The sequence below is a fragment of the Myotis brandtii genome, unplaced genomic scaffold, assembly GCF_000412655.1.
Source record: "Myotis brandtii unplaced genomic scaffold, ASM41265v1 scaffold149, whole genome shotgun sequence".
Lineage (NCBI taxonomy): Eukaryota > Metazoa > Chordata > Mammalia > Chiroptera > Vespertilionidae > Myotis > Myotis brandtii.
This window is the reverse complement of record NW_005355385.1, coordinates 2,084,550-2,105,311: the sequence shown is the minus strand read 5'-3', so window position 1 is coordinate 2,105,311 and position 20,762 is coordinate 2,084,550. Positions and strand designations below refer to the sequence as shown.

General features: G+C 37.1%; 1 protein-coding gene across 2 annotated transcripts in view; it reads left to right on the top strand.

Annotated features, from left to right (window-relative positions):
* The first annotated feature begins 20,390 nt into the window (after window positions 1–20,390).
* The window catches only part of TMEM261 (transmembrane protein 261), a 1,416-nt gene continuing 1,044 nt past the window's right edge, over window positions 20,391–20,762 (top strand). The window contains exon 1 of one of the 2 annotated variants that reach the window (XM_014535714.1): window positions 20,391–20,648. In XM_014535714.1, coding sequence (XP_014391200.1) covers window positions 20,461–20,648 — 188 coding nt within the window. In that variant the 5' untranslated portion in view covers window positions 20,391–20,460. Of the gene's footprint in view, window positions 20,735–20,762 lie in introns of both variants that reach the window. The other variant, XM_005861344.2, reaches the window with a different exon arrangement.

Here is a 20,762-nt window from a genome sequence, read left to right as displayed (position 1 = left end):
ACTGGAGAGTGAACATCAGGCTTTCACCTTAATTATCAAAATAGTAAAAAGTAACCTATAGCCATGTGATTCAGTGAGCTAGAAATGTAGCTCCAGATGTGAGCTGGTTTGGGGGCATTGGGGCACTGGTCAAGTTCCCTTTCAAAAAAATATGGGCCCCTAAGAAGCTTTTGTGTCTTCAAGCAACCCCCTGGTCCTCTTGGGACTCCGTTTTCTCATCTGTGGATCAGATCCAGGGATTCCCAAGATCTCTTTCTGCAATTCTGCCTCTTTTGAGAAGAGGTGGCATAAAAAAAAAAAAGAAAGAAAATGGCCTGAATGGATCTTGCTGCATGTGAATTTCTAAGAATTTGAAACTACATTTTCTTGCTCTAAAAGTCATTCAACTTAATGCACAACTATTAACTCCAAAGTCACAGGAAGGTAAATTGGGGTTATGGTATGTGGAAATTACACTCCATTAGAATAAGAGAGAGTTGAAGTGGCCTATGCTTTCAGCTAACCTATGATAATTTTAGTCCAAGTGTAATATTGACAAAATCAGTATGTATGCCTGGCAGTTAAGCATTAAAGACCGCACCTGAGTGGCATTTGCAATAAATGATTAGCTGAATAGCTTGCTCCCTGCTGGGAAAATAGAGTTTGTTTTGCTTTATTAATCTGCAATATTTTGAACATGTGACTACTGAAAGAAACCCAGGATGCACTCATAATTAGAACAAAGAAGAGGTGTACGTGGCTTTTGAGGGTGTTTGGTTTTCTTTTATTGAAAGCCTGTTAATTCTAGACACTGCCCTAGGCATTTATCACGGTCATGAAAATGAGTCTCAGAGCTCTCTGTACGCGGAGCATGATTGATCTAGGCCTCAACTGCTGTACTCTAAAATCTATCACTACCTTCTCACAGAGGCCATGCTATCCCGTGGGCTGCTCCTATCCAATAACTGAGCATAGCTGGATATTGAGGTGGGTCCATTCTTAGGAGATGGGGAACTCCTCTGGTAGGTGATTGGCTCAAGAACTTCCTTAGAACTGTGGGGCAGTCGAAGACTCTTCTACGCAACCTTCCTCCCTTCCCTCTCCCCTTTACTAGGGTCAGACTGGTACTAAATTCTGATGGCTCTCCCAGCTTCCCTTCACTGCTTACCCTTTTTTTTCCCTCACAGGCATTCCTCTAAGTCTCTTATATCTCCAATCCTATTTTAGTGTCTGCTTCGCAGATTACCCAGACAAATACAATTGCATAACTTACACTTACAATTAATTTTATATACATTGATTTATTTTACTTCTTACAAAAATCTCATGAAATAGTTTATTAATCAGAGCTCATTTTAGATAATTTAAAATTGATTATTTTAATAGGAAAAGAGGTTCAAGTAGTGGGGACATGTGGGAAGGTGGGAAGAGGTGTAAATTTTTTGTGTGTGTCTTAATAGTCTAGGGCAGCCGTGGGCAAACTACGGCCCGCGGGCCGGATCTGGCCCGTTTGAAATGAATAAAACTAAAAAAAAAAAGACCGTACCCTTTTATGTAATGATGTTTACTTTGAATTTATATTAGTTCACACAAACACTCCATCCATGCTTTTGTTCCGGCTCTCCGGTCCAGTTTAAGAACCCATTGTGGCCCTCGAGTCAAAAAGTTTGCCCACCCCTGGTCTAGGGGAAGCCCCTCAGGCATGGCTGTATCTAAGGATTTAATCAAGATCATCAAGAATTAGTTTCTATCTTTTGCCTCTAAAGTGCTCTCTTTTGGCACCATCCAATAAAAGCTTATGTTTTTGTATTAACTGCAGGTTTATATTCTCTTCTTAGCAACTTCAATGGTGGAGAGCGTCTATCTCTCAACAACTCCAGTGGAAATCCTAGACATGAAGTTCACTGACCTAAATCAGATCCCACGTCCATACTTAATCATTGTGGCTTGCAGATGGGATACACTGATTAGCTTAGTGTTAGAACACAATTCCACTCTAAAGTTAGGGGTGAAATAAACCCCATTCTACCAAATGAATTGAGAATGGAGAAGAGTGGTTTCCATGGTGGAAAATTAGGATGCTCTTTTCAAAAGAAGGGGAATAGTTTTTGAGCATCATCGTTGTTTATAGAAATGTATTTCAGATTGGAAAATGGAAATCCAGAAATGTTAGACAATTTGGGCATGGAAGTAGTTCTTAAACTTTAGATACATCATAAAGGCTTGTTAAAATATAGTTTACTGGGCTTCACCCTCAGAGTTTCTGATTTACAAGATCTAGAGAAAGTCATAAGAATTTGCCTTTCTAACAAGTTTCCAGATTCTGTTGATGCTGGCCTATGGACTACACTTTAAGGACCTCTGTTCTGAATAGCTTCAAAGTGTTAACTCTTTTGTGTACTTAATAAATTCTAGACACTGTTGTAGGGTTTACATACATTATCTCATTTAATCTTCACAATAATGCTAGGAGGTATGTAGTTGCTGTTATTTTCTCCGTTTTAAAGTTTTAGAAAGCTATGTTTCAAAAGACTAAGTAAGGACACATATAAGCAAGTGTCAAGGTTGGAAGTGGATCTCAAATGGCTCCTAAAGTAACCTTTTCCAAGGCAAGCAGTCAGGAGGATGACATCTGCCTAGGGAAAACAGAAACCAACTGGTTCCCCACTATTGGATTATCCATGGTCTATGTGATTTAAAGTTTAAAAATCAATTAACTACCATTTACCCAAGATCATCCATGTTAATTATATCCAAAGCACATATAGGTACATAATGTGGTTATTAAAATGGTAATGGTTTCACGCCGATTTATAACCCAGACCATAGAAACACCTAAAAAGGACATGTTTCTTCCAGATATTCCCTTTTGAACTCCTGCTGCAGTTTGAAATTTTAATATCTCATCAACTATATTGTAGTCATAAACCACCATCTAGTTTTATCTAGTTTCTAATGCAAGAAGCAGCACATTCTTAATAATGACCTAAACTGATCTCATGAAATCATGCTCCAGGATGATGAACTTTAAATTATGAGCGATTATTTTTAAATTCATGGCAACTTTCCTGAGCATTTTTACTACTTGTTTAATTTCTCCAGAAAACCATAGTCATTATTACCCATAATATAAGCAGTTCGTCTAGAAGATGGAATTCCTAGCCTCCTCAAAGGTTTATTGATTTTAAAGAAAAATTTATCATGTTGGATCCTGGCACAGTCTGCTTACAGAAACAGAATAATAAAAAAATATATTAATTCTAGCCTCTAAATAGCCTGCTGTTGAGGAAGGGAAACCACAAAGGTCAGATATGAAGAGAAAAAAAAAGAATGCATGAAAACTAGGATTTTAAACTCTGAATATTATAAACTATAATTTCAGGACCTGCATTTATTCAGTAAAGAATTGTAACAATTTATTATGCACAAGACCCTGTACTAATCATTACAGAGGATGCGAAGAAAATTAAAACATGAACTCTTCCCTTAAAGAAACAATAGTCTGATAAGGTAATTGACTCAATACCTATAGTTTTGAATAGCTTTAGCTGGATCTCATTCTACACACCTAGTTAGGGTCAAGGCCATAGTACTTTAACAAGGGTATTAAAAAACACAGTAGCTCAAACAAGATGTTCATGAATCAACAAGGGACCCAGGGCTAAAGAGTCACATTTGCCACCATGCCAGAATCTAGAATCTAGGATGTGGTATCTGCGTGGACAAAATGCAAAGGTACCACTATGTCCTGGTTCTACATGGAAAAATGGAGAAAGAGAACATAGAGACAATAGGCACGATGCCTTATGGCCTAGGCCCAAAAGTGGCACATATTACTTTTGTTCATATTCCAGTGGAAAGAAATCAGTTATACAGCTATACCTTCTTACAAGGGAAGACAGAAAATGAGGTCTAGTATTGGGCTCAAGAGGACAGGGAGAATGGATTTTGGATGAAAACAAACAGTCTCTTCTCCAGTACAACACATGATTTACTTCACTTAATCATCACAACTATACAATGACACCATTATTTTTATTTCCACATTATCTATTACGTGACTGACACTTAGAGAAGTTAAGCAACTAGTCCAAGGTCACATTAAGCCACTGACTAAAAGAAATGGAATTCAAACCATAACACACATGACTTCCAGCCTTCGATGTAGCCACTGTGACAGGGAACTACAATGACATATTAGTACTGCTCTTTCATCACTCTAAACACATGACTGGCTATAATATTGGGTAGAGTGTGGAAGATAGTTCTTTTTATTAATGTGAGAGTTGATAGTAATGATGTATACAGAAGTTCATAAAAGTTGTGACTCTTGACAAGAGGCCAAAAAAGTATAATCTGTCACCCAACAGCCAGGGACAGAGAGCCATTCATTTCTCTACAGCTGTCCCCCTCAAGTCTTTTTACCCATTTTATTGGGGTAATTTGGGGGTAATGTTATTATAATTAAGTAGTTTCTAAATAAAAGGTGTTATTTGGCCAGAAACTGCAGTAACGGTAGAGCTTGCTGTGAACACTAAGTTGAAAACTATTGCTGAGCTGAGCTGTGTGACATCAGAAAGCTTGGGAGTTGTTATTGTCACCTTGTTTCACAAGTGCATTTTGATTTCTATAGCCTTTTCTATTCACCACATTTCAAATGTCTGCCACCATGTACAAAGCAAAAAGATATGTGGAGCCCGCACAGGGAATCTTGGGCTGCCTGCCAGTCATCATATGAAGACAGGCACAGTGGCTTTTTATTTCAGAAGAGTATTGGCCACTGTCTGCAGGGAACTCATGCAAATCTGCATGATTGTGGATATAAAGAGAAAAAAGAAAAGGAAGGTTGAGGGAGGGCATACTGGAGTAAAGAAAGCAGGAAAGCTTCATAAATAACTATGAAGCTTTAACAATGCCAAAGTAAATACTAAAGAGCTAAAGAACCATTTCAGATAGCTGGGATTTTTTGTTGTTGTCCTTTAAGATGAGAGTTCAGAACCTGGTGATTTTACTAGACAGCCCATCGTTTCTGCTTGGGAATGACATCTGCTAGGCAGCTCGCATTCAGCACTGGAAGGAGCGATTAGCTTGGGCTCACTGCACTGTCACATAACCTTACCCATGGCTGCAAAACACCCATCAGTGAAACAGCAGCAGAGGCCCTGCCATCTCACTGAGGAAGGAGTGGCGGTATTGGCTGATAAGTGACAGAAAGCTTGACATCTGGCCATTTAACATTTGAAAAAATCCAACAAACAAAAAGGAGATGCAGCCCATGTGCAATCCTAGGAAAATTCAGGTGAAATAACCCATCAAACTCACCCTCCATATTCCACAGATGCCCCCAGAGCAACAAGCCAGACACTACCCTGCACTGTGGTCCTCCCCTCCATGCCGGCGTCCTCCAAATGTCCTCACAGCCATGATGCACTTCCACTGTGTCCTGGCAGGTAGGTGCCTAGCCTGGCCTTTTCTTTTCCCAATATTCCCTTTAAGGCTATGGCTCTACTCTAGGGAGCAGGAAAAACATTAGTCAAGAAGTAGCTTTTCTCAGATTGATCAGATTAATCAAAGTGTCTGTACACATTGAAAAACTGATCAGAAGCCAAGATGGTATAAAAACAACGGGCACTTGCAGCTTTTGTTCCAGACTATCTTTTTAATAGTATCTACATAGCAAGAGCCTTGGAAGATAAAGAGAGTTTCTCCTTCTGGGGCAGAAGGCAGGTTTGTTTACTGTCCAATAAAATACAGATAGCACATCCCCCTGGAACAGAGGTTGGGTAAGTCTATTTGCATCCTGTTATAAAAGATGTAGATTTCCAATCTTGGGGTTCCTTGGCTGTGAACCAAACCCTTTGTATGTACGACATTCCTTTGACCATTCTGTGTGGCCCCTGTGAGCCTGGGGTGAAAAGGGGAACCAATGCCAATGAAGGTCATGTTGTTTGTAGTGCCACAGTAATAAAGTTCTTTATCTCAAGTCTTGTTTTCTGCTTGCATCCATGAAACTGAAGCAGGCTAATTTATTTGGTTGCCAATAGGGTAAAACTACAAATACTTTAGTTTTGACAACCAGCTCTATATTTTTGTCTACCTCTTATCTCAAGTTAATCCCCAAATTTAATTGTTCCCTCATCTATATATCCCTAATATTTATTCAAATCCTATTATAACATTTATTGAAAGTTATTATCCAAACAAATGTCTTTCTCTTATTTGGCTTTGTACTCCTAAAACAAAGGTCCATGTCTTATTTATCTTTAAAACTTTAATTACTAGTATAAAATAGATGCTTAATAAATCAATCAGATTATAGTATTTAAAAGAGCCAAGTTGATTCCTTCAGATATTAGTTGTTTTCTTGGCATGGTAAACTCTCCATCTGGCTCCTATTTATGGATGAAGTTGAAACATGCTTTGTCCAACCATCCCTCCAGCTATCATGGCAAACTTGAGCACAACCACTCCAGCACTCACAGTTTCATTTGGCGGTGGCAGCGCTACAAGGATGATCTATAGTTGAGAGGCACGAAGAGGCTGAGTGTTGGAAAACCCCAGCATAAAAGCGCTTGCTGCACTGATATTTCTCCAAATGTCTTTGCCTATATTCTAGGGAAAACACAGTCTGGGAATAAGCTGCTCTTACTAGGAATATGGCATCTTTTCCAAGACTCAAATATCCCTACAATAGAGAAGAAGAGTGCCATGGTTTCCAAGACTAATTGTGATTCTTCCATAACTTTTCCAAGAAAGACAAACTCATTTCTTCATCCTCCCATAGCTCTTGATTCTTTCCTTCCCCCCTGCTAATGAGTAGATCTGAATGACAAATGTTCAAGGTGGCAGCAGTGATTCCCACTGTTCCCCACCAATACAATGTGGTTTTTGTCTTAACTGATGGTCAAATTATTTCATCTTTGACCAGTGAGAGCTTATTCAGATTGCCCCCTCAGTCTATTGATATAATCCAACAGTCTTTGATTTTCCATACTAGAGGATGTTTCAGGCTCACTTCGTACATTTTTTTAAATTATTCTGTATGTACTAGTAGAAGCAGTGATTTCTCAAAAACAAAAAACAAAAAAGTTCCCCCCTTTTTTTTGTTAATCCTCACCTGAGAATATTTTTTCCATTGTTTATTAAATGGTTTTTATTTTTAAAATATGTTTATTGATTTGAGAGGGGGGGAATAGAGGGATAGAAACATCAGTGATGAGAGAGAATCATTGATCAGTTGCCTCTTGCATGCCTCTACTGGGGATTGAGCCTAAAACCCTGGGCATGTGCCCTGACCAGGAATTGATCCCCTGACCTCTTGGTTCATGGGCTGACACTCAACCACTGAATCACACTGGTGGGCTTCCAGTGCTTTTTTAGAGAGTGGAAGGGAATGAGGGGGAGAGAAAGAGAGAGAGAGAGACACCCATGTGAGAGAGACACACCAATTGGTTGCTTCCCGCAGGCATCCCAACAAGGGCAGGGGATTGAACCTGCAACCCTCTGGTGCACATGCTGGTGCTCTAACCACTTAGCTATGCAGACCAGGGCACAAAAGTTCCTTTCAATGTCAGTGGTAGAGATCACAACCTAGGTCCTAAAGGTAGTCTTCGCTATTGGGCTGGTCATTGTTTTTAGGCATTTTCAGTGTACAGAGGTAGAAAAAGATTTTAAAGAAAAAATACACCACTGATTCATATTGGTAATTAAAACTCATGTTTATAGAGTTCAGGGTTTTCTTGATAATAGCATTATTAATATCTCATTCACATACCATAAAATCCACTCTTTTAAAGTGTACAATTCAATGTTTCTTGGTATATTCAGAGTTGTACAACCACTACCACCATTTCCATCACCACCATCATGACCAAAATAAACCCTGCACCTCCAAAAGTCTACACACTTTTCCTCCCACCACTAGCCTTAAGCAACTAGTAATCTACTTTCTGTCTCTATAGACTTGACTATTGTGAATATTTCATATAAATGGGGTCATATAATATGTAGCCTTTTGAAGCTGGGTTTTGTTACTTATATGTTTTCAAGGTCCATCCATGTTGCAGTATGTATTAGTATTCAATCCATTTTATAGCAAATAATATTCATGTATGAGATATACCACATTTTGTTTACTTATTCACCAGTTGATTAATATTTGGGTTTCTATTCTTTGCCTATCATAAATAATGCTTCTATGAATACTCATATACAAGTTTTTATGTGAACATAAGTTTTAATTTTGGTGGCTACATACCTAGAAATGAAATTGCTAGGTCAAATGGTATTACTATGTTTAACTTTTGAAATATTACCAGGTCATTTTCTAAGTGACTACATCAATTTACATTCCTACCAAAAGTGTAGGAGGTTCTGATTATTTCATATCCTTCACATTTGCTATTATCTGACTTTTATGTTTTAGCCATTTTGATGGGTGTAAAATGGTATTTCATTGTCATTTGTATTTACATTTCCCTACCAACTAATGATGTTAAGCACCATTTCATGTGCCTAATGGAGATTGGTATATCTTCACTGGATAAAAGCCTATTTTATTCAGATCCTTTGACCATTTTTTAAAACTGGATTATTTCTTTTTATAACTGAGTGGTAAGAGTTCTTTGTATATTTTAGATATAAGTTCCTTATCAGATATAGGTTTGCACATTTTTTCTCCCATTCTGTGTGTTGTCCATAATCTGATCCCATCCTATAGTGCCAGCTTCACCCCTGACCTTATACCATCAGAAACTCTGTAGTCTAGCCATGGCTTACTTCCTAGCCCTCTATTTAGAATTCCTAAATTCTAACGGAAATTCCTTCTCTCCCTCATAAACTGTAACTCAACTTTCAGAACAATGAAGACTTTTCCAGATGACCTCAAGAAGCTGATAAACCCAATTACCTTTTCATATATGTATCTCCTGTAATATCTAACCTGGCCATTGCACATATTTGATACAAGTAAAATTAACTATGGAATAGCCTGCATGCTCTTGATTCTAAGAGCAACAGAAGTTAGAGAAAGGTCAAATAAATATGGCCTATGGAAATCAGAGAAAATATCTTCCTGCAAGATTTAAAACTTGGCCTAGAATTTTATATAAATAAGATGTTATCTCTTTTAAAATCTATTTAAATATTCCAACAGTTAGCAACACTCATTCTCCTGCCAAGCTCATTCAGAGTCATACCTATTTCCTAAGGTATTTCCTTAGAAAAAATATGTATAACTCATCCATAACCCCCCCTCCTCTCTTTCTCATATATATACACATACTAGTATATGAAAGCTCTTACTAAATTATTTACAGCCAATGTTTTGACTCCAGGCTCCAGTGCACGTTTCCAATTTTTTTTAAATATATTTTACTGATTTTTTACAGAGAGGAAGGGAGAGGGATAGAGAGTTAGAAACATCGATGAGAGAGAAACATCGATCAGCTGCCTCCTGCACACTCCCTACTGGGTATGTGCCCGCAACCAAGGTACATGCCCTTGACCGGAATCAAACCTGGGACCCTTCAGTCCACAGGCCGACGCTCTATCCATTGAGCCAAACTGGTTAGGGCTCCAATTTTTAATTACATTCTTAAAACAGCCTACTAGGACCTTTCTTAGTCTGATCAATCCTACAACATTTACTTATCCCCAAAATGTTGGATTATATTTATCTGAGAATTGAAAAGATTAATCTAATTAAACCCTGTCCATTTATAGATGGGAGATACCAGTATGACAGTTTTTAGAGTATGTTACCAGATTTCTCAAATTTCCAGAATCTTATTTATTTTTTAATCTTTATTGTCGGAAGTATTACATATGTCCCTTCCCTTCCCCATTAGATCACCCCCACCCCTGCCCCAGGTCTTCACCCTATTGTCTATGCCCTTTGGTTGATCTCTTTGTACCCATCCACCCTCCCCCACCTTCCCTCTGAGATTCAACAGTCTGTTTCCAATTTCTTTTTAAAAAGAATTGTTGTTCATTAAGATTTATCTAAGACTGTGATTCCAAATGTACATCTGCAATATCTTTCAGGATCCTAATATGTAATTTTTATGACTCTGAATTAATATGTTAATTTACTGATTTATAGCACGTAAATGCTCTCCTGCAAGTGATCTTCCTGAACTTCAAATACCCGTTAACCATGCTTGTTCAATTTTTTCCAGTTTTAACTCATTTCTTTAGAGTAAAGAAAGGAATCTACAGTTGGTAGAAAGAGTGTTGAAAGAGCAGAAACTTGAGAACTGAAAAAGTTAGTTTTTCCCCTAGTTCAGAGTCACACTGTGTGTGTGTGACCTCAGGGAAAGCTCACAATCAATACTGGCTCCACTTCCTCATATGTATAAAAAAGCAATAGGCAACTCTTGGATTACTCCTCCCTATCTGTTCTCAGTAAATGTACTTCCTACTATCCAGCTGGGTCATACCTCTTTTAATATTCAAGTGCTCCAAGTCACTTTTGATAAAGTCAATTTTCTCCTATCCTGAGGTTTTTCAGCCCAAGTTATTGCCAAACAACTTAAAAATGATCATAAAGCTTATGAATAGTCATTTCCCTCATTCATATGTGATCGACTTCCTAGAAATCTCAGAGACTCTTTTGCAAGAAGTTCTCTAGCATTGCTGAGCTTGATCTCCACCATTATTGCACACCATTGCCATTAAAACCCAAAGAATTTGGGCAGTCTGGAAGAAGCTGTAACTTCTGTATGGTGTGACAGTCACCAAAGGCGCCTAGAAATCAAAGGCAAGACTCTGTACTCCTCACAACTGCAAACCCACAGTGAATGACGCGTCCAGGGGCAGGAAAGGCTAACTCTTCTCTCTGGGTTCTCCATGTACACATAAGTAAAAAATGCCTGAGGCCTTGGGCTACTGTTCCCTGTTAACAAACTCCTTCACAACACACACACACACACACACACACACACACACACACATTTTTAAGAGTCAGGATTCAATAATTTAGGTTATTTTGTGAAAAAAAATTCATCATGGTTTTGGGAGTCAAAATTTCCAATTATTTGAACTTTACTGAACATATGCATCCCGTTCAAAAGGGGCTTCCCAATGAAAATACACATGGAGCATCAAATGTGACCACCAAAAACAGTAAGTAATTTACATTAGTATATTGTTGACTTTTTTTTTTTTTCACTGCTCTCCAAAGTGTTTCTAAAGGGAATCAGATAAAAGTACATCTGGAAAGTCCATTGAGTGCATTTATGACTTGTTGTTGTAATAACAGCGAACTGAAGTTCCACCTCCATAATTCATGCTTTATGCTCTTATTTATTCTTTTGATGATTACTACCCTGGGTAAAATTTAGAAACATAAAAAAACTTAAATTTCATGTGGGAGCATTATTATTCTACTCTTGAGTAAAGGAACGCACTGTGAGTCATTGCCATCAAATGGAAAAATGCCTTATGGTAAATAATGCTTCTGTTTATTGTTGGTATAGAATTCCCAGCTCTGAGAGTAACCTAGGAGGCACTGCAAGTGGTTTTCTATGAAAAGAAATAAAAGTAAGTGATCAATGTGAAGACCAGAGTATCACTGAAGGTCAGAATCAAGCAGGCATTCTCATATCCTAGCTTTATGGCCAGGATGCCAAAAGATGTTAAAATTAAATGGGATAAGTCAGGAATGAGGACAGAACTGAAGACTTTTGGCTTGGTGTTTCTCCCTCTCAAGGAAATGATGCAAACTCTCAAAGATGTTTTTTGTACTCTTTGATTATACATCCAAAATGCTTCTCTGACTCCATAGGCTTATGAAATATCTCTAACAGAGTAAAGCACTCTCTAAGATACTTCTGTGATTTCAAGAAGGACTGAACTAAGTATGGCAAGATCTTTGATCACAGTGTTTTGACAGTTCTTATCTAACTTATTCTGAGAAACACCAAGATATTGCAACAGAATTTTACTTTTAAAAGATAATATATTAAAACTTTCGTTCATTCATTCAACAAAAGTGTTTTGAATGCCTGCTATGCCCACCTACAGGGTGCTGGAAGATTTCAATCCCCTGCTTCTTATTTTCGCTACTTTATCCATATGTTGCTCAAAGGATAAGTGAAATCCTTATTATTTATCCATCCTTCAATAAGTGTGTCTTCCACGAAGCTTTCCCTGATCATCTCACCTAGAAATTATACCTCTCTTCTCTATACCCGATAGGCATCTATCCAGCTGGTATTTTATTTCATTTGGTTTCATATCTTTCATTTAGTCCATAAGCTCCCAAGAGATGGGGCCCTAACTCTATGCTTCTATTCATTCATTTCTTCATTCATTCAACTGGAAAGACACTGAACCAAGTATTATGTGCAACATAAAGATAAATAAGACACAGCTACCATCTTTGTACCTATGTCAAATTTATCTTTGATTTTAGTTTAACTGTAAATTAATACATGAAAATTGTTATCTTGACATGATTCCTATAAATTGTTTTACATCTAAAAATGTGTTCACCTGCCCAGCTGATGTGGCTCAGTAGTTGAGCACTGACCTATGAAACAGGAGGTCATGGTTCTACGGGTCAGGGCATATGCTTTGGGTTGCAGGCTCTCTCCCCAGTGGCGGACACACAGGAGGCAACTGATTAATGATTCTCCCTCATCATTGATATTTGTATATTTATATATAAATATATAACACATATATTTATGTGTTAACTTGAGCTGAAAACTTCTCCCAGCATTCCCATCCCTGCTTTTTTATATACCTCACATAATTTAACACAATGTCAGTGACAAAGTAGGGGCTAAATAAATATGTGTTGGATGAATATTTGTTGAAATGACTTTTTTTTTAAAGATTTCAGTGGTAAGACCATCAAATTTCCCTTTTTTGTTTATGTGATACTTTATTACATTTGCATTTTCAAATTATGATAGCTCATAACGAATATAAGGGAAATATGAGAAATCTTAGTTGTTGGGGTCCAACCCCAGCAGGTCCAGGGTCCCCACATGGGCTGTTGTGAGGACTGAATTTGTTAATTCATGCAGAGCATAGGCAGAGTGTCTGGCTCAATATTAGGGATTAGTATTTTTTTTTCATCTCTTCCACCTATTAGCAAATTACCTTGGCCAAACTACCTAATACCTCCAGACTTCAATTTCCTTACCTGTAAAATAAGGCTAATAATAATACTTCTATCACTGCACAATTGTGAGCATTAAATTAGATAATATATAATCTGGAAAACACTATAGACATTTTAATTCATATTATCACCTCATATTCTTTCTCTCCTGCCATTTTACTCTTCATACTAACCACAGCAAACTACCAGGATATGCTTTCTGGAAGGAAATTCTGGAATAAATTAAAATTTCAAGAAAACTGTACATTTTATCACCAAGAGCAGTTATCTCCCTTGGGCCAGGTATGCTTCACATCAGTGGCAGCCCAGAGCTGTCTAACTCGGCAGCACGATGCCATGTGGACTAGTGTCAGCAATCTTTGAGAGGAAGTGGACTGCAGGACATCTAGGGCTCACCTCCTCTTCTGCTGATCCACAGCAAAGAGCAGCATTCCCACATGCCTACCCCTGCTATACAAATGATTACAAGAGCGATCAATATGAGTTACTTCCTCATGGTAGTAACACGGAGCAAAGGAGTTGAGAGGCATCCTATTACAGTGGATAAGTATTATGGGAAGAACTGAAATGATTAAATCATTTTTCGCTCCCAGTTCTAAAGGTCTGGGCTCACTGACACATACTTAAACAGCTTTCCTTACTCAGTTGTGTATATACATTAGACATATCTAAGTTAAGAAGATTCTAGACATTATGAAGTGCTATTTCTTGAGAGAAGCCAAGCTATTTATTCCTCAACTAATCAATACCAGTATTCACACCAAAGGAAATATGCAGCTTAACAGTCCATACACAACTTGTTGAATTCAATGAACATTAACATCAGTACTGGTTGATCCTATGAGAATAGAATTTACTTAAATATCATTTTGAATGACATTTTTATTTTGGGTTCTGGTTGAATAGGATACTGCAAGGAGTCAAGGTCAGTAGACTGAAGCAATGTGGACATATAGAGTTTACTAGCTGCCATTTTACATGACATGATCATCCCAAAATATGTATACACACAATCATATTGAGGAATCTGTGGGAAATTATTTTAATAATTTTTAGCATACCCTAATTTTTAAATTCATTAACACTATTTTTCAGATTCTAATTACATAAACTATCTGTTAATATTAAGACAACCATATGAATAACATATGTAACAGCACTCTTTAACTGCCAAACACTGCACTCTTAATCCTGCCCTACCATGATGGAGTCAGTGATATTTACATATTATTCAGCAGTCCACATATTAGGCTTTAAGGTTCAACTTAAAGTATTCTTCCTTTTGAATTTAACTCATTTGCCTGCATCCAATTAGAAACAATCTTTTTGTTCTACATTCACCCTAAATTTCCTTACTACCTCAGTTATAACATTTATCACAATCTATAACTACTAGATTTATATATGTAATATGCTTAGCTTCCAGATAAGATTCCAAAAGTCTAGAAAGCAGGTTCTGTCCTGTTCATCTTTGTGTAAGCCACTGTCCCTCCCCACTCCTCTCTACTAGGAATTTGTACCTAGGTGGTACTTCATAATCTTTTTTAAATGATTTTTTAAAATGTTTCTGTTCACCTCTGTTAGTATTTTAACTATCATACTACTTATTTCCTGACCCTTTAGGTAAGGTAATTACATAGCCCACCCTCACCTCTTATGAAAACATGTGGTTATCTACGAGGGACACATGCAACCAGATTTATTTTGTGCCTTTCAGCCACATGGGACACTCCTTCCTGCAGTTCTTAGGGTGATACTTTCTCTCCAAGCTGTCTGTGGTAAGTGGCAAGCCGTGCTTTTCCCTAGTGAGAAGGAAGTCAATAGGCTGTATTTTACTGTGACAGCTGGGCCATTTGACTTGAGTCTTATTACACTTGATGGCTACCTTTAGGGAATGTCTTTTTCAATTGCTTATTTTCCAAGTCTTTTGTCAGTTCAAACTACAGAAAACCAAAGGGGAACCCACATTCTACTAACGTGCACCCACAATATGGAAAGTACTTTATCAAACACGAGCCCAAGAAGATATTTCAATCTAATAAAAAACACAGATATTTACTGAGCACCAAAACAGTATGAGAATGATGTAAAAATGCGGTAACTCTGACAGTTGACTCATGGATATTTTATTTAGGAAATAATAATACATATATAAAAATTAAAATTATGTGAATTACTTTTAAAAAAGTAAAAAATACCCAAAATATTTAATTTGGGAAAAGTTTTAATAATGGAAACTTATTCCAGGAAGGCAATTTGGTTGTAGTTTCAAGCATTTACTGGGGTTTTCAATGAGGGAACTGTTGGCATTACAGCAAAGCCATCTTTATTGCTTAGGACTGCTGTAAGCATTATCAGAGATTGAGGACCCCAGATCCCTGGCCTCTGGACACTCTCAGTAGCAAACAAAATATCTCCTTGTATTTCTAAATGCCCTCTAGAGTAGCACTCTCAGTAGTGAACCAACTGTATCAGTCGAAATAGGCTAGATTATGCTACAATAAATAACTACTTCAAATCCTTTATTTCTCCCTCACCCAACCTATCCAAAACAGGGAAAGAAGAGTATTCTGTTTATTAGAATGACCAGGGGGGAACAAGACTGATGAAGCTCCATCTCGTATGTACGTCCATAATCACTATGACAGTGGTGATCATACAAGTGTTTATTAGAGGAGATAGCAGAGCAAGGGCATTGTAGCTGCTGATATCCAAATGAGTCAGCAATGTAAAATTCTTAAAGTTGAAGGCCACACCTTGAGTTGAAAAACCCAAACCTCTAGATTCCATTGACTTAGTTTTGTTCTGTGAATAAGAACAAAAGAAACACTTTGTTTCTTTAAATAAGAAAACCCACCAAGAAGCCATGTATACAGGAAGCACACTATAATTGTAGCAGCGTAGGAAGAGAAAACTTTGAGTTGTAAAAGTTTTAAAGAGCAGATAATTCCAATTGTATTTGTAGAGGGCAGGGAGAAAAAGTAATGTTTCCAAGTTCTTTTTATGAAATAGGCCTAAAAGTTATCCTCTAAATCATTTAGGATTGCCAAAAAGAAAACTATCAACCATATATCAAAGGTTCACCATCAGGCACTGATAATTCAATATTAGGATATGTGGAAAGAGACCTTTTGCATTCAAACACAAGCAGTCAGAAGACACACAAAAGTAAAAATTCCTTATTTTCAATAACAACACAAAAGATGAAATGTCTGAGAGAAAATATATGAGGTCATTATTTAAAAAAAACTTTAAAATGATACAAACTAAAATATGAACAAAAGACAAAGCATCCCATGTCCTCAGATAGGATGACTCAACATCATAAAGATGTCAATTCTCCCTAAATAAAACCACAATATTCACCCAGGTCTAATAAAAATGTCAGCATCATTTTGTCAGAATAATCAAGCTGAGTCAAAAGTTCATGTGGAAAAATAAACAAGTAAAAATAGCCAAGAAAGGTCTGCAACAGAAGAGTAATAAGGGGGAAGGCAGTGTTCAAGTATTAACACATTACAGAACTTCAGTAATTAAAATAGTGTAATAACGCCACATGAATAAATAGACAACTCATGGAACAGAATATGAAACCCAGTAATAGATATACATCTATATATGGCATTTTAGAAAAAGTGGCATTGCAAATATGTGGGGGAAATGGTGGATTATTTAATAAATAGTATTGAGAGAACTGAAAATGAGTCAGAGAGAAGAAAAGGAAAAGAAGATCTGGCTTATTTCATGACACCTAGTAATAAGATAAATCGCTAATGTATTAAACTTTGAAGTATGGGGACAAAAAGGTCCAAATACCAGAGGAAACCATAGGAATTAGAAGACCTTAAGCTATAAAAGAAAAGATTGACAAATACAATTACAGGTTTTTAAAGTGTGCATGGTAAAAAGTACAATCAAAATCAACAAGCAAATATCAAATTGGGAGGAAAAAATACATGAACTTATATCACAGGCATAAGTTTAATCTTACAAATGTATAAAGAGTTTTTAGAAGTCAATGGAAAAAGACAATCTAACAAAAAATAGGCAAAAATATTGAAAGTTCACAGAAAAGGAAATATGAATTGCTCTTAGACATACATTAAGAAGCTCACTCATAATAAGAAAAAAATTAAACAATTTTCACCTTCCTTAAGATTGGCAGAGATTCAATAATTGATTCTATGTAGAAATAGGGTGAGAAAACAGGTCTCATAATTGTTGGTGAGAGTATAAATTGGTATGACTTCTGTGAAAAGCAATTGGTAATGTACATCAAGGTAAAAATACCCTACCCTTTTAGAAATATATTCTAAGATATAATCATATGCTTATTATATGATGTTATGCACAGGCTATTTACTGTGGCACTATTTCTAATAGTAAAAGAGTGGAAACTGCCTAAATGTCCATTAATATCTATCAATATGAGGCTAGTTAATATGACTCATATGAAATGATCTCCAAAATTACTGGAGGGAGGAATACACATATATACACAGAAATCTCTAAAAATACACATAAGACACTGATAAGACTGTGTTAGGGAAGGGGAGGGAGAGAGGAGTGTGAGGGACAATTTTTAGTATATACCTATTTATGCCTTTTGTATTTTTAAAATTTAAAAATTAATTGGAGAGGTCATGAGGCCTTGTGAGTCATAACTGCCAAAATGAACTATAGAGATAATAAATAGTCAAATAAGTAAATACAATAGAGATAATGATGTAAAGTTAGCTTTCGACCTTGTCCTCCTTTTTACTTCAGCATAATACACACTTCTTCCTCCAATTATAGTTTTGCTTGTTTTCACTGGTCTCAAACCCTATGATTTTATTTATCTCAAGAGATATCATAAATTTTCTAATAATTTTCCAAACAACACACCTCGATTTCAATAGGTACTATGTGTAGTTCTAAAATATGGGTTCCATAGAAACCACTGTTGAGTTTTGGAGGGCTATCACAATAACAAAACAAAAAATTAAAATCATTCATTGGAAGTAATCATAAGAGAACAAACACATCTTTTGGAATTACTTTAAAAAAAACAGTGGTTAAAATAAAATCTTGCCTGTTATTTGGGAAATATATTATGGGCTATTTTAATAATAGACAGTGGGCTAGAAGGGGCCAATGGGGGGAAAAGGGGACACATGTAATATTTTTAACAATAAAGATTTTAAAATTAAAATAATAATAATATTTGTTTGGAGAATTAAATATGTCCTTTCCAGGCATTCTTAATTGTGATAAGCACACTAAAAAAAGGTAGTCTTTTACATGAAATATAAATTAGTAAAGTCACATGTCAAATAACTTTGGCATCCATGGAAATGCACAATTCCAGATAGTGGGATATAATAAAATGTTGGAATTTCAATTTCTATTATTTTATCTTAGTCTATATAATAAAGTAGTATATAATATGTAATTTATAATAAATAGGCATACAGAAATGCTATTGTGTGCTCAATCTTTTTTATTCATAGAGGTGTATAATCAAAATGGTTGGTAACACTGCAAAATGATGATATGATTTCACATAAATAAGGAGAAATCACATCCACTGTAGAATGTTTTAACAGGCATAGCAAGAAGCAGCCATAAATTATGAATCTCTAAGTGAAACACTATTGAATTTATTTGGTATGACACTTAGCACAATACTATCTGAAGTGAGATTCTTAATAAGTAATAGGATTTCCAAGTTAGGAAAGAATGTTAGATATATCATTTATTCCAAATCTCCTTATTTCAAACATGAGGTAACTACAGCCAGAGAGAATAAAGTATGTTCTCTATGTCATATGGCTGGCTCATAGTGACAGAGCCAGGTATAGAACCCAAATTTACCAAACCTTTGTCTTTCTACTATACAACACATTGTTACATTGTGTGTGTAACGAAATGGGAAGGAACTTTAAAATTAAGCATCAGGCCAACCCAGATTTCTCACTAAATTATTTTCTTCTAATACTTTATTCTTTCCTATTATCCCTATCTTTATTTTTGTCTTTATTTTTAGCCTTCTTAAAACCACATATTTTAGAAAGTGGAATAGTGAATTTATTTTTTATCATGTTAATTTTTAAGCCATTTTAAAGGAGAAAGGTTCAAACTTTAAATTAATCCAATTCCATCTATCTCCTCTAACAGAAACAACCTCTGAACTCTAAATGCCTTTCTTTCTTACCAGCCCTCTCTGAAAAACCCAGTCCAAGAAATATATACCTGATTCTACCAAAATGAAATGAAAGGTGAATAAGATGGGAGTGGATGACATAGAAGTTGAATTGCAAAGAAGCAATCAGAATCAAAAGTCCATACTTATGGGATGATAACAAGGTAAGCCTGTGAGAACAGTTTCTTTATTAACTTCTCAAAAAGGTTAGCCCGATTCGAATTGAATTTTCTCCAGTTTTCTCAAACCAGAAACTGAAAAAACAGAGATCATGACATTAAGAAAAAAGGCTAAAGAGAAATTTAAAGTACTTATCCAGGTAATTCAAACCCATTTTTAAAAAAATATATTTTATTGATTTTTTACAGAGAGGAAGAGAGAAGGATAGAGAGTTAGAAACATCAATGAGAGAGAAACATTGATCAGCTGCCTCCTGAACACCCCTTATTGGGGATGTGCCCACAACCAAGGTACATGCCCTTGACGGGAATCGAACCTGGGACCCTTAAGTCCGCAGGCCCACGCTCTATCCACTGAGCCAAACCGGTTAGGGCAAACCCATTTTTAATACCTTGATTATATTTGTGTAGCCCCTTCACAATATGTACAGGTAGCATTTAAGAAATTTTACTGTTTTCATGGACATTGGTTTGGAAAATGATTAACCAGTTTTGGTTTCACTAAACCCATTTTGTCACATATTGGGAAACTGATGCCACTTTGCGTTGCAAAGATTAAATGTCACAATATAGACAACCGCTTAGCAAAGTGTCTAGCATATAGGTAAGCACATATAAAACTCAATTGTCACACGACTCCACACAGGTGAAGTGCCCAAGGTCTCACTTCCCTTTCGTGCTAGGCAGCTAAATAAGGAACCCAGACTTCTCTAAGGAGACTGAGAATTGAGACATTTAGGGAGTGCGCTGTATCAGTATTCTTAAAAGGGTTTTTTGGGCGTGGAGGGTGGGGAGGACGGCTTCTGGCACGTCCCAAGAGCTGACCATCAGCCCCGCCTCCCTCCATCCTGCTCCAGCCCACGCAATCGGAACTACATTTCCCAGCGGCCTCAGGGTGCAGCCGAAGCCTGGCGCCTTGCTTTCCGGCACATTTTACTTCAGTTTATTTCCCGAAGGCTCCTAGCACTGAGGTCGAGTTCCTGAACATGGGTACTTTCCTGTCCCAGCCTTTAGAGACTGATAAGATCGCCTCGGCTCCTCAGGCCGCCTCTTCCGCTAGCCGCACGCCCCTCGATGCACCCGGAGCCCCGACCTCCCCAGAGCAGCCGCCCGCACTTAGGAACTGCTGGAGCTGTCGCGTGCTCTCCGGGTCGGGGTTGATAGGGGCGGGCTGGTACGTGTACTGGGTTGCACGGAAGCCACTGAAGCTGGGATACCCCCCGAGTCCAGGGACTATTACCCAGATGGTCATCGGCATCAGTGAGAGTCGGGGCAGGGCCCTTGGGGT